Source organism: Pleuronectes platessa, chromosome 21, assembly GCF_947347685.1.
Source record: "Pleuronectes platessa chromosome 21, fPlePla1.1, whole genome shotgun sequence".
In the NCBI taxonomy this organism is placed as follows: domain Eukaryota; kingdom Metazoa; phylum Chordata; class Actinopteri; order Pleuronectiformes; family Pleuronectidae; genus Pleuronectes; species Pleuronectes platessa.
In genome coordinates, this window is record NC_070646.1 from 12,702,318 (window position 1) to 12,719,516 (window position 17,199).

The 17,199-nt window shown below is 44.3% G+C and overlaps 1 protein-coding gene across 1 annotated transcript in view; it reads right to left on the reverse strand.

Moving 5' to 3' along the window:
* snx29 (sorting nexin 29) overlaps positions 1–17,199 on the reverse strand; it is a 133,097-nt gene that overhangs the window by 32,322 nt on the left and 83,576 nt on the right. The window contains exons 16-18 of the mRNA XM_053413880.1: positions 16,521–16,637; positions 14,475–14,530; positions 14,008–14,089 (exon numbers count right to left, since the gene is read on the reverse strand). Coding sequence (XP_053269855.1) covers positions 14,008–14,089; positions 14,475–14,530; positions 16,521–16,637 — 255 coding nt within the window. The remainder of the gene's footprint in view (positions 1–14,007; positions 14,090–14,474; positions 14,531–16,520; positions 16,638–17,199) is intronic.

Sequence of the window (17,199 nt, forward strand, 5' to 3'; positions counted from 1 at the left end):
ACTGGGCAAGAACAGGACACTCATTTTAAGCTGAGGCCCAATACAGATATTTGATAAAGAATGGAGCAACAACAAAGGGGGAAAAAAATCTCCAACCAACAGCATATGAGGAGAAATCTGTTCCCCTCACTAGAGAATGTGACTATATACGCGTTATCTTTCCTTCCTCTGTGTGATAATTCATTTCAACAGCTGATGCCACATGACAGTTATCAACTGACATTAGCTGCGCCTGGATGGTGACAGTATAACAAAAGCTGTGCTCTGTGTTTCCCCAGCCTGCTTCGATGTAAAAGGGTTAGCATGGACTTTCATTTATTCATTAGGATCCCCATTAGTGGACACATCAAGCCAGTCCGATGTCTGCAGACACACACACACACACACACACACACACGCACGATGATGAGTGATTCAAAGTTTCTCAATGTGTGTGTGTGTGAACTGTGGGAGGAAGTTCCAGCAGCCAGTGGAAACTGTGGAGCACATGCAAAGTGCACACTCAAAGGAAACCTAACAGCCATCTCTGTGGCCTCATCCTGGGTGCGACAGACCCAGCAGCACAGCAGCTTCCCGAGGAGAAAAGTCCTCTCATACTGTGACATAACTCCAGAAACTAATATCTGAGATGGGAAGCCTGTGAACTGATAACGTGAGCTTTTTTGTGTGTTTGACATTACACTGGATCTTTAGCTGGAGGGTATTCCAACGAGCAGATGGAGCCAGGAGTATTAGTGAGCCACATCTGATACTTGCAGAAGGTGCGGCTGATAATGATCAGATGAAAGTGATGTCTTTCTGTGTCTCTCTCTCTCTGCTGTATCTCTCTGTGAAGACCCTGGTCTGTTGTTCCCCTCAATCTGACTGCAAGACTAACTGTGGTAAAAACTGTGAGCAGAAACGTATAATATCACATCACTGTGGATCAGGATAAAAGCCCAACGAATCAAACTCCATCTGCTTCTGACCTATTCTAGTTGATTGTGATCTAGTTGACTTCGGTTCAAATTTAACAATTGCTGAAGGTGTTGATCTACGGTGGCCAACACAAAAGCGTATAAAAGATGAATGCAAACGCAACAACACAACTACAAAAGCCACAACACGACTGCAAAAGCTACAGCACGATTGCAAAAGCCACAACATGAATGCAAACCCCAAAACACTGTTGCAAACACCACAACACAACCACAAAAGCCATCACATAGATGCAAAGGCCACAACACAATTACAAAAGCCAGGGCACGAATGCAAACGCCACAACATGGACGCAAACATGCCAACACAAATGCAAATGCCTCACAACAGAAACACAATCCCAACAGGAATCAAAAACAATATATTCAGTTGCATTAATAACAGACAGACGTTTCCTCGTGTATTAAAGGTGTGATGATACAGGTGCTTTCCTCATTTTTGGTTGCTCCAAGCACATTAAACAGCCAAGCATCACATTCTAAGTGGCGCTGGCTTGACCACAGGCAGTAACTAAGCTGTAATTTCAGCTCTTTTTATTCTCAACATCTATTGTCAGTCACTTCCTTTGTGGTTGTGTTTCTGTGTTTTCCATAAATGCACCTGTGTGAGGCGTCTCTCGAGTGATTGGATCAGACAGAAATGGGAAAGACACCATAGCAGCATATTGTAAAAGAGCAATTCATGGGTTTACATTGCCAGGCGATGATTTAAAGCCATGAAACAATTAATTAAAGCAGAAAAGACAGACGGAAAAAAGGGAGGCTCTGAAACCCCTGCCAGACACAGAAGGTGCTAAGATGTCTCTAAAGGTGGGCGTCGATGTGTTTTCAGTGAGAGGGACTGAGTGAGTAAAACAGGATGAGAGCGAGTCAATCCAAATCCCAGGCAGCAGAGCTTCTCGTCATCACCCTGCTCCCTTCACAGATCATTCTCGGCCTAAACATTTGCCCAATTAGGCAGAAAATAGAATCCATTTGAAGGTTTAAAGAGGGGGAGCAGAGAAAAGACGAGACCTGAATGCATATGTGGATACCTGGTCGTGTAGCTGGAACCCTTGTTGAAGCAGAGATGTCAAAGTCAACATGGATAAAATGATAAAGACAAAAAAGATGGAGTCTACAGTCATATTGGCCATAGTATCTTGGTCGTCCTCTACTGGCTGCAGTATAAGTCGTAAAATCCCACCTCCTCCATGTGAGTGGCTGGGACACGGGCCAAAGTCAAAATACGTACATGTACACCCACATATATTACCACTGTCCCATTCATACTAAAATGGGGGACAGCGTCTATCTGGCTTCCACGCAATCCTACCTCATCCCACATTCCATTCCATGGTACTTAGAGCATGCACAGACGATGCATAAGGTCAGCGAGGTCACAAACCTTGGACTGCACACGGATGTCCATCCCTATTGGACATCGGTGGACACGAACATTTACGTCAGAGGTCAATGGCAGAACCCAGCAGACTGGTTGTTACGGAATCAGTGAAGTCCCATTAACTCATGATTGGTCAAGCGCATGAATGGGTGGGATATCAATATTGTGGCTCCATCCTCTCATCACAACTGTGCAGACTCATGGCTCCAAATGACATAATCAATAAAACGTGGCACAATTCATATCAGGGCTATCTCGTTAGATTTTCTTTATGGTGGGAGGAAGTGGAGATGTGTTGTCCATTTTTATAAAGTCTATGACTCATACAGAGATTGCTGACATGTACTTAGTACTCTGTAGTAGGCTTCAGGTGGTAACATTCAATAATCAGCTTAAAGTAAGGGTGACATGTTGTTGGTTCTGCAGATTTTTGGTCATAAACCAAATTACTGGATAAATGTAAATCACCAAAGTCAATATATCATCAAATCTTATTTGTATAGCCCATATTCACAAATGAGGGGAACAACCAAACAAGTTGACAGGGACAAGACCCATCATTTGACAAGGGATGCCTAAAGGTTGTCCCCTCAATACAAAATGTATGCCATTCATTTAGTGATGTGAATTTTATGGTTTATTAGTTAACCGTGTGAAACTGTGCCCGAATCAAGAATAGGAGACAGGACTACAACACAAAGACGGTGCTACAGAGAGAGACAGAGAAGAGGGTGATTACTACCTTTACTGCAGTAAAGGTGTTTATTTTAGAACTCTGTTGATACTGATGCCCAACAGAAATAGACACTGTGGGGGAGAAGCCAGAAGATGCAGATGAGGAAGAATTTTGTTGGTAAAGTGTAGAGGAGGAGGAGGAGGAGGAGGAGGAGGAGGAGTTGTGTGGCTGGAACACAAACTGAGACATTCCTTTGTCAAGTTGTTTCCTTTACAATCACCAGAGTGGATGGATGACTAAATGGGATAAATTAAAGTCTAATCGAACATCTGAGTCCACTAAGAACTCTCAATAAGCAAAACATTGACTTTAGCACCACTGTGGGGGTGCAAGGAAGCAACGGGTGGCAACAATCCAAACTCCGCTGTTTTGCTGCTAATGCAAAAGAAAATAAAAACATATGATCCTCTTTATCTATTGAACTGATTCTATTGGTTTGAGCGAGCTGCAGCTTTCACCTTCTCCTCCGGTTGGGCACGTATAACGACTCCACATCTACCGATAAAGGTTGAGATTTATTTTGGCAGATAAAATAAAGACATTTGCCTTTTCTGTGCCCTACACACCCTGTCTGTGCTCGGTGGGGGGAGCTGCTGCAGGTTTATAAGGTAGAGGTGACTGATTCAAACAGGAGGGAGAAAAGGCAATCTCCCAAATCTGCCTCTCCACTTTTTCAACCTTTTTCTCTTAAGCTGCTTTCAGACGTGACCTGAGGTCGGGGCATTGTCCTGGAGGGGCTGGATATGAGAACACGAAATTGTGAATGAGTCTGAGCAAGACAACCCCCTGCTGCGCAAAGTGGGTCAGGACATTTTCTGTAAATGTCTGAAAACTATCATTTAAGTCACACTATTCACTATTGAAAAGAGGATTAAAAAGAAAAGAAAATGTCCTCATGCCTTCTTAAGGAGAGGCGGTGGACTAGTGGCAGAAACTTGGACTATAGGCAGAAAAGGTCTCTGGTTCGACTCCACGGAGAAACAACAAAAAGACGAACCTGGATTGATCTGTCCAAAAATCCAAGAGGATTCTCCCTACCCTGTCTAGTGCCCCTGAGCAAGGCACCTTACTACCCCAACATCTGCTCCCCGGGTGCCGTACATGGTTGCTCACTGCTCAGTGTGTCCTGCACCAGATGGATCAAAAGCAGAGGTTAAATTTCCCTATCAGAGTTCCACACCCTGCATGAGTGTGCCTATGCATGTCTGTGCATGTGTTTGGGACTAATAAATGCATCTCTCTTTTTTTTTTTAAGCCATCTACTTAAGACTGTTATATGCAAATGTTTGGGCCCCAAAAAACTTTTTGGGGATTCTGGATATGAAGTAAATGAATCACCTGCCCGCAAACAAAAACTGAAATGATTCTGACTAAAGAAGCAGCTGGTGTTTCGAGAAGGATCCTCTTCATTAAAATCTGATTAAGAGAATAAAAGAGAGAGCACGGAGGGTTTCATTTTACTGAGTGACTACCATCCCAGTCAAAAACAGCTCCTGGATGTGAAAGGAACCCATTATTAAAAGAATCCGTTTTCTATATGACTGTTTGCATTAAAGAAAATGTCTAAATACTCTCAATGCATATTGGTGATTTGAATGCTTGTTAGTAGTCTGCATCCATACCTGACAGTTATTTGAAATGCACATGGGAGACATGAGACATAATAATTGAAACTCCTTATGAAAACTGCTCATAAGTGCTCATCAAGCATTCAGGACAACGATCGAATCACACAAACGGGAAATGTGGCCTTGCCTTGAGAATAAAGATCTTCACACACCAAGCCAGTGTTTTTTGTATGTGTGTTTTTAATCCGTCAGGGAAAGACACCCTGCACACAATACGTTTTATTTTTCTATTCAGTCCGGAAATTCGGGTTAGGGTTAAATGATCAAATGGGTTAACCCAAATGTGAGCTGTACAAATACAAATTGATTGATTGAACTTTAAATGCTTTGGATGAAAACTAAACTTGGCCTGCAAAGACGTTAAAAGAGAAGGTCTTTTTCTTTACACAGAACTGCCACCGATAAACTGGACACTAAGCTTTTTATCATTTGAGCATTAAGCAGAAGATCTTAAAAGACTGACGGGTGGTAAACAGATATGAGAACTCTAAGTTTGGGGCCCCCTCATGAGAAAATTCCCTTCCCGCCACAGCAGGAGGAAGACAGGTCGAGCTGCGGTTCTTATCTCCGTCTATTATCAAAACTGCTCCACTTTGCCCACCTCCATCCCCTGGCATCTCCCCCCTGCTCGCTCCGCCTCTTTGTGCGCCTCTCATCAAACGACTCGACTGAAGACTCAGTCACGGTAGGAGACTGCTCCCCTCTTACCTCTTCCGTGTGAATGAATGAGTCACTGACAAATCCCGACAATCAGCTCCGAGTGTATTAAGAAAGCCAGGGAGTAAACGATCGAAGGGTGAGGGCGGAGTGGAGGATGAAGAGCTGAATGTGGCGCAGGAGGAAAAAAAAAGAGGAGAGGAGATGGGGAAAACAATGAAGCGTGAGAGGGAGAGGCAGACTATTAGGGACACAAACAAAATGGGTAACTATATGTGTGTGAGGAACAAGGACGAAGGAGCGCAGGGAACCGAGCAGAGCAGGGAGGTGAGGCCCACTGACAAATTATGTTCCAGGCCAGCCACAGATCTAATCACATGGCTGGAGGCCAAAGTGGAGATCATCATACTTCCTTGAAGGGACAATGCCATCACCAGCCAAACCCTGATTTCCCCCCCCCCCCCCCCCCCCCCGCCCTTTCCATGCCCAGAGGGAGAAAGGACAGACCAAATTATCTGTCCCACCTCTCACATCCCATTTCCACCCGCTAACAACACACGTTTAAAGTTTTTATTGGTGGGCGGCTTGGTGATGAAGTACCGCAGCTTCAAGTTCACCTCAGCTTTGACTGCTGGACACCCTTTACGAGTCTGGACAGTGGAATGTAAAAGAGGCATGATTAGTCCAATGAACCACTAGGACTTCCTCGACAACGGCATTTTAGTAGTTGTTAAAGTCGAAAAGTAGTCAACTAGTTGATGAGTCAGGGGAGGACATTTTTTCCGACCTTTGCCAATTGTGTAAAACAGAGAAAGGACGACTTGTGGTTGGTGATGGAATTTCACACATTTTTACATTTGGAGAATTCTCCTATTCTCGTCTGCCTGATGATGGATTCATTCATATGTAATGTGGCTTTTTAGGTGAGTGTACACAATCAAATCAGCACAAGTACAATGTCATTGACTCCGATAAAATAGCTGCAATACCCACTGTTGGACATGGGGCTCCATTTTAATTATCGAACTGGAGCTTCCTAAAAGTATACGGCCAGTCCATTTAGAGGGGGGGGATCTACTTATGTGGGTTTAATGGTGGAATAAAGGTCACTGTGCCAGACACACATAAAGAATGGTTGTAGTTTGTCTTTTAATCAATAATATGTGTGTGCTTAACATGCAATAAAACACTCAGTGCCAATTTCCATTCCCTTTAAAAGCCAGGTGCAACCAGTATCACAAACAAGTCCAGTTGCATACAGGCACTTGTACAAGCCGCTATGTTGTCATCCGATGAGCAATGGCTCTGTATTAGTTAAAGTGTTTATTGCAACTGTATTATATTTCTTTCTAATGGTGACGTCCTCCTCTCAATAAAAGGTCATACATTAAAGCCCTGATTCTGCCGATATACATGTCAATCAACAGATATGACTCTTATTTAAGTCAATGGCACTCAGTGGGTCTGGATAAGAGCGGTGACTGAAGGGCCTGAAATGGAAATATAATGTAGATTACGCTGATGCGGCAGTAAAATCAGCCTCTGTGCCTTCCCAGGGGTGTTTAATCTATGACTGATGGATGTAAGACCAAGACAACGACTGTAATTATCATCATCATCACTGTAAAACATTCATCAGTACCATCATCAACATAATAGTTATCTCCCTCTGTCACCAACCAGCCATTATCACAACCATAATCGCCGGCGTGGACGCCCGTACACGCGCACAGATTACTGTACGTGTGCGACAACACACACAGACAAGTTGAGAGAAAATGTGCTCGAGATCTGGAGCATGAGCCTCATTTAAAAAGCAGAACATCCATCTGTCTTTGAACGCAACACCATTACACGCGCGTAGCTGCACAGACTCAGAGTTCGCATTAATGCATATGGATTAATTATCCGATCTGCATGACTAGTGCAGCACTTCGCCACGCGGTCTGAACAACTGAGCAGTTCGGGAAATGAAGCTTATCGCCCCGGCAGCCACAAGTCCTCCGATGTGAACCTAGCTCCACCCGGGTGCTGACGTAGAAATTAAAGGTGCTAACACATTACCCACACTGCATTTCTCCTGGGGACGGTAGCCCATCGCAGGCAGCGGTGCTCACTTCTGAAAGAGTGTCAGAGAGGACGTCTCAATTATTCATTGAGTGGCTGATTTATGGGGTTTCATATGGTGCATATTAAAGGCTTTGGGAGGCACCGGGAAGCCAAAGACGCTTTATGTAACCGCTATTAATTGGGAACCTCTATCCCTCTCTTTCTCTTGGAGCACACAAACAACTACAGTTAAGGTATACTTACCATGCAAGGAAAGGAGACCTTTGGAAAGGTAAAAAATAAGTGAAAGTCTCATGCGCTTCTATAGAAAGAACAAAAGGGTGGAGAGAAGAAACGGGAAAAGACATGGAGGGAAAACATTTTTACGGTTGACATTATCCAGCCCCTTAGCATAATTAAAACAGTGGGGAAGTTTGCAGCCAGCCCTTGACTTTGTGTGGAAATTATAGGTTCAGCTTTTTGCTGATCAAAGAGAATCCCTCATTTGAAATACATGCCCATGCAGTTTGAATGTATATGCAAAACATCCCGGGAGTTCTGGATCAGAGGTGCTAGTTCTCAACATTGACTTTCTCCCATTTGCATATGCCGCAAATGTTCATACAACTCATTCCCACTGAATAACATTTGCGGTAGAGAGTGTTTGTGTGTGGATGTGAGTACATGGACGGATAGATGCACGAGCACACGAGCAAGAACAATGTTTATTTTTTGCAGTGCAGCATCTTTTCCTCATGGTATGGGTGTAATGTGTGATTCATTGTAGTTGTCAAAGTGCTGTAGGGGTGGGAGGGGAACCCCTGTCTCGTTCCTGGAGCTTATCACCAGGAGCAGCACCACCTTTCTAAGACTGACGAAGACTGGAAAAAGGAGTGGGAGTGAGTGCAAAGAAGACAAAGGAGGTGAAAAAGTGAAAAGGGGAGTAAATGATAAAAATAGAAAAGATGTAATAAAGGAGAGCAGTGTGCAGTGGGAGGAGGAGAGAGAGAGATGAATGATGATAAGCAGGTAAATCCATGAAAGGGGCGGTGAACACTGTGAGTTTATTGGAACAAAACTCCAGAATAACATTTGGCTCTATTGGCTGAAACTTCTCTGTGACTCTTTATTGGACTGGGTGTTGTTCTTACTGAAAGTTGTGAAGAATGAAACTTTTCCACCTCATGCTGTCCTTATCACACTGGCAGGTTAGAATTGTGTAGGGGAGAGTGTCTGAAGTACGGTGGCCCTGAAGGGCAAATCCAAATGACAAATGGGAAACCAGCAGATCAAAGAACACAACAGGCCTGGCCATTGAAATTGGTTTCAGAGCGTAGCAGTGCCATTGTATCTGAAAAGGATATTCAAGGAGCTGGATCAGAATATGGGAATAAGGATTCGGGGTTTTATTTTAAAGGTACCGTGAATAAATAATATTTGTAAGTCCTTAAATTGCATTGCAAACCAAAAGTGTCAACCCTGCTTTAAACTTAATTCGAAATGATTATTATAGTCAGATTGTTTTGGTAGGACCGTCAGACCATTTCTGTGGCTTAACCCCACTGTCTGTCAATCTCATTGGCCACTCTCATTGGTCAGCTGTGCGGAGGTGAAGGAGGAGTTACAGATTCAACATCTCTCTCTTGCTCTGTCGTCTTTTTGCACTTCTCGTGTGTACAGCCAAGTCCAACAGTATGATTGCCTTGAAGCGATCTGACAATGTGAGGCATTATCACTATATTTCAATGATATTACATCGGCCCGCTTTAGTTCTCAGCTCTCTGCCTTATTGCACACATCCCGCGAACTCCACAACTCATATTGTGACAACGCACAACGAGCCGGCGCCTCATTTTGGGGGAAAAGAAAAGAGCTCCTCATCATCTCCTGAACGATGTTCTTTATAAACCACGATGCCAGCCTAAAGTGCACAGGTAATGAAAACACAGACACTGATGCTCACACCAAATGACTCCCTGTGTTCGTTGGCGGCGTGCAAATGATGCTTCCTTCCCCTCCTCTCATAATGGCCTCTATTGTTGGCATTGTGTGGGAGGGAGACACTGATTCGCCACGGCCGGTATAATTCTCTCATTATGAGTTCAGAGGGGGGGAAAGGAAGCACGGGGAGGTGTGGAGGGATGAGGGCCCAGGGGCACGGCGTCCCACAAAGAGCAAAACCCGACTGATAATGGAGCAAATCCATCAGCGTCCCGCTCTCCATCTCTGTCTGTCGCTCGTCATCCATCCACAGGCCTTTGGATGGAAAGTCATTTCAGAGAGCTTGGAGTGAAAAGTGGCTCAGAAGAAACTCAAAAAGGAGATAATGGAGCACACGCAGTCTCGCCCTCACCATAATACCATGCAATCTGGCAGAGAGAGAGAGAGGCAAAGTAAGAATGCCCAAAAAAGAAGTGCGGAGAGCTGGAGGGATGATGCAGAAGAGGAGAACACACACAGAGTGAGAGAGGTGGTGGTTGGATCGGCCTGTCCTCCTCCCTGGTTGAGTGTAGCAGCAGCTTAGACCTGTTGGCGTGACCTAACTTAGGCTCCAGCCTCTACAATCCCATTCACGGTCCGAGCCTCCCAGAACCCTCTCTGGCTCCGGCTACGCCTCATTGCTCTCATCATTCGATTTATTTTGCAAGTATATGTGCGCGTGAGCTCCAGAGCAAAGAGTCTGATGAGGAGAAAAGTCTTTGCACCCGCTCAGGGGTATTTTAAAAGAGACCCCTGCCCTCTCTTTGCGATACTCTGCGGTCTTTAAGGCTGCTGGCTCCGTATTCAATCACCCCAACGACCTCACCTTAACAACAATGACTCGAGTAACCTTCGCCATCCATTCGCCTGTCTCAGAACAAAAGCTGTTTCCATAGGGAGCCATTAGACGGATGTAGCTCTGGGAAAGGAAGAATCCAATACACCAGATGGGCTGCTCTTTATACCGGCTCCAGGGCTGGACTGCAGTCTCACTGAGGCTGTTATTGAGAGGGAGAAACCGTGGAACACATGGAAAATGTTCAGGTCCGCCGCTGGAGTCGATCCAATCATCTGACACTGCAGGTGGATGCTGGTTATTGCCTAAAGCTCAGCAGATATCTGCTACAGGGTTGTTTTGCATACATATTAGAATAATATTTATTTTAGTTAGGTGTGGTATTTCCTGAAGTAAAAAAAGGTCTAACCACTGTGAGGAAGACGAGGATTTCTTACATGTTTTGATGAAGAGGAATTCAGACCTTCAGGTCAGAGGATCGACCCATTACAAATACATTAAAGCTAAAATACATCAGATTTATGAAAAGTAAATACTTCAGAGATATTTGAAGAAGGGGTGGGTGGTACAAAAGTGTCATACTCATCAGGGCTGTGATACTGCAATACCTTTCTTCACAATGATAAATCAATGGCCTAATTTTGAAAAATAAACCTTTTTATTTTTTCAAACGCTCAGTTGGGCTCTGAAAACTAAAAAGTTAAACATAATATTATGCAAGCTTGTGGGCAGTGTCACGATAACAGAAGGTGGAACCGCAAGCAACCTGTTCCAGCACCATTAAAAACATATGGTCCGTGAATATGAAGAGGCAACACGCACCCAGGCCAAAACCAGAGCCAGGAGAAAACCAGCGCCAGGGGAGCACAGCCCCAAAACCACACCAGTGTCCCTCCAGGCAATGTCTACTGCTGCTACACAATTTACTTAGAAATCATAAATAAATGAGGACACGGGTAAGCCCACCCTAATTTGAAGGCTGTTGAAGAGGACTGCATTAGTCAACTTCTTTCCACAATCCTCATAAATTCGTCTAACCATCTGGATGAAAGAAATTTGTAACCACCGTCTTTGTTCAGGTGAGGAGGAAGAGTCTTCGTTTCTGGGAACACCTCAATGACAGTTACATGCTGTCAAATGACTCAAATATTGTATTTATTCAGCTCTGTGACTGAAATTTAATACTAATACACAAGAGACACAATCCGGGGCATGGAAACACATTGAAAAATCAGTGTGTAATGAATTCCCCCTTTTATGACAGCACCATTAGGACGCACTCACCTGTAAGTCTGAGCTGCCAAATTACAGGGGACGAGATGCTCTCCCAATGCCGTGCAGCCATTTAAATGTGAGCTGTTTAACACATTTAACCCCAAACAGCGCCACGAAATGCTAATTCCCGAGCATGTTGAAAAAGACCTGGATATTCTTTATCATTATGTCGGTGCTTGAAGACAGAACTCTGACCCAAGTGACTACACACACCTCTGAGGCTGAATAGACAGCTCTCAGCTCGAGCCTCCAGTTCACCTCCATTATGTATAAGTTGAGCCGGGCTGAGCTCGGAGGCCAGTCAGTCCTGACTATCAGTTAGAGCCGGGGATGTGTCACCTGTCTCTTCTCGTCCCATATGGTTTCCCCTGACTTAAGTTACAGCTGTAACTGCTGGATACAGTGCAGATAAGAGCACAGGGAGTGTGTGTGTGTGTGTGTGTTTGTGTGTGAATGCGTTCACTTGCAATTTTCAGAATAGAGGTGGCTATAAGATAGGTGTATGCTGTGCCTGGGCTTGTATGTGCTCCTGCGTGGCAAGGTAATATGTGTGTGTTTTCATATATCAGTGTGTATTCCACACAGTAAACATAGTTATATCTCTCCCGTGATCCAAAAGTGTTTATCGGGTACAAACCTGTGTGAGTGTTTGTGTGTATGTCTATTCTATAGCTATAAGGGCCATATTCAATACCATCATTGTGAGGACATTTTGGCTGGTCCTCCAAAATTCAATGAGATCTTTGAGCTTTTTAGGGTTAGGGTTAGAATTAGGTTAAGGTTAGGCATCTAGTTGTGATGCTTAAGGTTAGGGTAAAGGTCTAGGGAATGCATTATGTCAATGAGTGGCCTCACAATTAAAGAGAGACCTGCTTATGTGTGTGTCTGTGTGTCTGTCTCTGTGTGTGTCTCTGTGTGTGACAGTTTGCCTGCATGTGACAGTTGGTCTCAAAAAGCCGAGCCAGGGGACTGATTGTCTGAGTGTGTGTGTGTTTCTGTCTCACAGGGGAGAACCGGGGGGGGACGGCCGAGGTGAGAGAGCTGAGGTGTAACACCTTGTTAATGTGACAGACACAGTAAAACAGTCGATAACCTGACAGATACAGGAAGTAGCAGCAGTTTGGTTTGTTAAGATGCTCTCGAGTCCATCTTCCAACTCACCTCACTTAGATTGGTTCTTGGCCCAGATCTCACCAACTACGATTTTAGTCAGGAAGAGTTGTGCTGGAATCTTTGATATAATGCCATAAGCTCTGATTAGACCTGATAAATAATTTATAAGTGGAACAGATTGTAGGGGCTCTCTATTTCGGGACTGATTCATGCAGTGTCTGGAGGGGATCCTCTTAAAATCAAGAATACAAGCCATTTCTTGTAAATTGTTCCAAATGTAATTGAATTACATATTTCAAATATATTGGATTACTTCAATATCGTCTCACAAGATGATTTCATGTGAATCTATGAAGTACCTCTTTTTAATTCGACCTTGAATTATTCATAACATTATATTGAGAAGAAACTAAAAAAGAGACAACAAATTTAGGCAATTTTGGAATTCACACTTTCATTGAATGCTTTCTTTTCACCTTGTTGTATTGTAACTAATAACAAAACATTTTTAAAGTATAACAAAATGTAGTTTTCTTCAATCTTTGAGAAAAGAAAACACTGTGGCGAAGATACCATGTGATTGACTAGTACCAATCCAATTGGCATAGGTTGTAGGTGCCATACAGTGTCCTTGGAATATGGTATATGGGGCGGTGTGGCCTAGTGGTTAGAGTGGTGGTTCTCCAACAAGAAGGTTGCCGGTTCAAACCCCACTCTCTCCCATCTGCATGCCGAAGTGTCCTTGGCAAGATACTGAACCCCTAAATGGCCCCTCATGAATGTTGAGTGTACTAATTGTAAGTCGCTTTGGACAATAGCGTCAGCAAAATGACATGTAATGTAATATCTGGTTTAAAAAAACTAAAACAAGATAGCTCTGGCCAAAACGCCATACTCAAGGCTTCGAAATGGCAGTTAAAAAACGGCATGTGTTACACATATTGAAAAATATTTAACCTTTGAATCCATGATGGTTTGAGACGTGAGGGGCCATGAATCTCTGTTCATATATAAATAGTTGTTTTTTCATATTTGTGCCTGGACCAAAGTGAGAGATCAATTGACAGACCTGGCTAAAGGCAGGGATGGCTAAAGACGGTTTCCTCCCCATCTGTTTTACTCAAGGATCCTTGAACAGTTGAGCGGCAACAATGCTAATGAACACTGATAATGATGATGCATTAATGCAAACTTGTTCCAATGTGTAATGTTTTTCATTCCTCAGTTTAATGAACTCATTCCCTTTAATGTGTTGTTTATATAGGGTTGTGTGTTTGATTTAAAAATGACCACAGAGTCAAGCCCGGTCACACGTAAGTAGATCGATAGGTCCCGACTCAATGACTGCGCTTGCTAATTTAGTCTGGTAAACAGAGGACAATGCAGAGAGATGCTAATGCGGCCGAGCGTACCTGATAGACGTGGTAGGCGTTGGCGGCTCTGCCCTGCAGGAACACAGAGGGAATCCACACGTTGATGAGAGCGCGATGAGCCCTGAGTGACACAAACAACAAACCATCCTCACTGCCGGAGTCATTACCATCACCATCATTACCATTATCATAATCATTACCACTGGCAGAGGCAACAACAACAGCGTGTCGGCGCTGGGCTCGGACGGTTACAGCAATTTAAAGCTCACTCCGGTGAAACACCTCAAAATCCAATTTGGTCATGAACCAAGAGAAGTAAATTTGAGAAAGAGTAACAGAACAAATATTTTACTTGGATATGCAACTCTTCTGAGTCCTGCAGACATACCTGCTTTGGCAAGTCAAGAGAGACAACTGTAACCAGCATCACCAAAGGCCAGTTAACAGGTAGGTTGGAGAAGGAGTGAGAGGAAGGCAGTGGGGGGGGTAGAGAGAAATATTCTTACGTTTCAAAATCGGACAAACTGGGGTCCTCTGACGTCTGGCTTAAATCACCTGGAACCTGGAGAATGAGAGTGAAGAGGTCAAGAAAGAGACGAAAGATTGTCATTCATGACACAAACTGTGTGAACACACACACACACTCACACAAACAAATACACACAGTGTCCAGTATGCCAGTCATTTCCCAAACAGGGGTCCTTCAGGAGGTATTTTAGCAGTCAGCAGGGGGAACATGGAGAAACTACATCCACAGATTACAAAGTGGTGTGATGAAGAACTTTAGCAGATTCACAGTCACATCAACCAGCAAGGCACCAACTAGGACAGGCTGCAAACAACAGACTGCCATCTGCCCTGTCTGTCTGTAGAAGTCAGTAGAAGTTGAAATGATTGAATGAGCAGTTCTGATAGCTAGTTTTGAGTAATAGCTGGACCAAACCATGGAAGTAGTTAGCTGACAGTAATGGATTACTTGTTGAAATGGTGCGTTTAGAGTAATTCTTCTGGATAAATGGTTGAAATAATTAAATAGATAAATTCTAACCAAACCAAACTGACCCTGTTGCCGACAGTTCAACTGAATGAGAAACTACTGTTTCAATATCCACTTTTTACAGTGTACATGTGACATGACTGGGTTTGATCCCAGTTGTTGTTGGTGAGAATCCACTGATGTTGTTAAGCACTGTTTATCCTTATCTGACACCCCCTGTACGTGGTGTACGTGGTGTGTGAGTGTGTGTGTGTGTGTGTGTGTGTGTGTGTGTGTGTGTGTGACAGAGAGAGATAATTCACCAAGCCTGTGATTTGTTTCACTTTTTGCAATTGCTTCCCTAGAGGCACCATGTGACCAGGCCCAGATGTGAGCCACCGGGATTTGTGTGTGTTTGTGTGTATGGTTGCGATAGAGAATGTGTGTCCTACTTCCCTCATCTCTCTTAACCAGAGCTGGCCAGTCAGAGAGGGACTATCCAAACCTGGATAAAACACTCTCCCCGGTCGGACCCCCCCCTGCGTTGGGTCACCAGCCTACAGGCTTTAATCAAACCCTCGTGCACAATAGTTGTACAAAAACAGACACACATCTGTCATAGAGAGTGATGCAGTGAGAAAGTGACCAGGGTTCAGTTTTTCTGCAGCAGCTGTTGGAGGCTGGAATCATGCAGCAATCAGGAGTCAGACACACACACACACACACACACACAGACACAGACACAGACACAGACACACACAGACACAGACACAGACACACACACACACACACACACAGACAAACACAAAACCACAAACCAACACACACACTTTGACACAGAGCGGTCCAGAAGGGCAGAGCTGAAGCTGAGTGATATAAGGTCCTATCTTCACGCTGGGGCTCCATCAATGACATTGTAACTCGTACTTTGGACAGTGTGTGTGTCAGTGCGTGGGGGGGAGGGGGGGCGGTTTTTCTATCCTGGCGGGGATAACCTGAGAACACACTAACCCACCGGGGACTTGCATCATCACAGGGACAAAAATTAAGGTCCCCGTGAGAGCTGAGTCTGTTTTTTGAATGTTAGGACTGTGTCTAAGGGCTGGAATTAAGGCTCTCCTGAGCATGACCAGATGTTGGCTGTTCTGTTTGTGTCTGTTGTTGTTGTCGAAATAAAAAATAGTTTTCCTGAAATACCCTTTAACAGGAGAAAAGGTTTGTTAGCATTAGCGAGAGAAAAGTTTGCAAGGAGAAAGCTGTGTCCACTGGTCTGACAGGGAGCTGCTCCGTGGAAGTACCGAAGAAAAATGAAAAACGCGGCAATGTCACGGATGACAGCTCCGAGAAAAATGCAGTTAACCGTTATTGGCAGCCATTGAGTGTGGAGAAAAATAGGCAGAGCACCAGTGCAAATACAAACAGGGCGAGGTGGAAGATGAAAATCAAACTAAATCACCAGTCAGAGGGAAAAGGGCAGAGTGATGGAGAGGGGGAGGCGGGGGATAACCTGCATGGAAACCAAATGAGACCGGACATCAATGTATGCGTGTGTGCTTGTGTGTTTCCAGTCACTCACCGGTCCTCTCAGGTCAATTAGTTCCTGTCTCATCTGGACAATGAGGTGGTCTTTGGCCATTAAGGAACGGTACAGGCGCTCATTAAACTCTATGAGCTCTCCATGCATCTCGGCCACCTGCAGCACACACACACAAAAAAAGAAACAATGAACACAAACACTTTATAATTTATCATTTTGTAGATCCTTTACAAAACATAATTATATAACAAACAAAAAAGCGGGGGGAAAAGCAGACAATAGAATGTAAATACATGTTTAGCATTGGCACGTTGAAAAATACAATTCTAGGTTTCCGTTTAACGCACAAAAGGCGGCAGCGCTCCAGGTGAGACGTAATGGATGTTGACAGCAGGACAGTTGGGAAACGGCCTGACAGGGATGGGAGATGGAGGGAGAGAGGAGTGAGAGACGGAGAGGGAGAGAGAGTGTGAGAGGCTGAAACCAGTTCATATCCTGTACAGCAAAGACTCCTGCCAGACTGCTAATCAATTGTCTTCAGCTCTAACTAACCTTGACGTAGTGCTATTCACATCTTTGTATGTGTGTGTCTGCAAATATGGGCGAGCTATTCCGTGTGCGCATGTGTGTGTTTGTGTGTGTACGAGTCTTTGCTTCCCAGGGCTGTCTGCCTAACCAGGCCGGGCAGGGTGGACAGGTCGCTGTCAGGAGACTGACA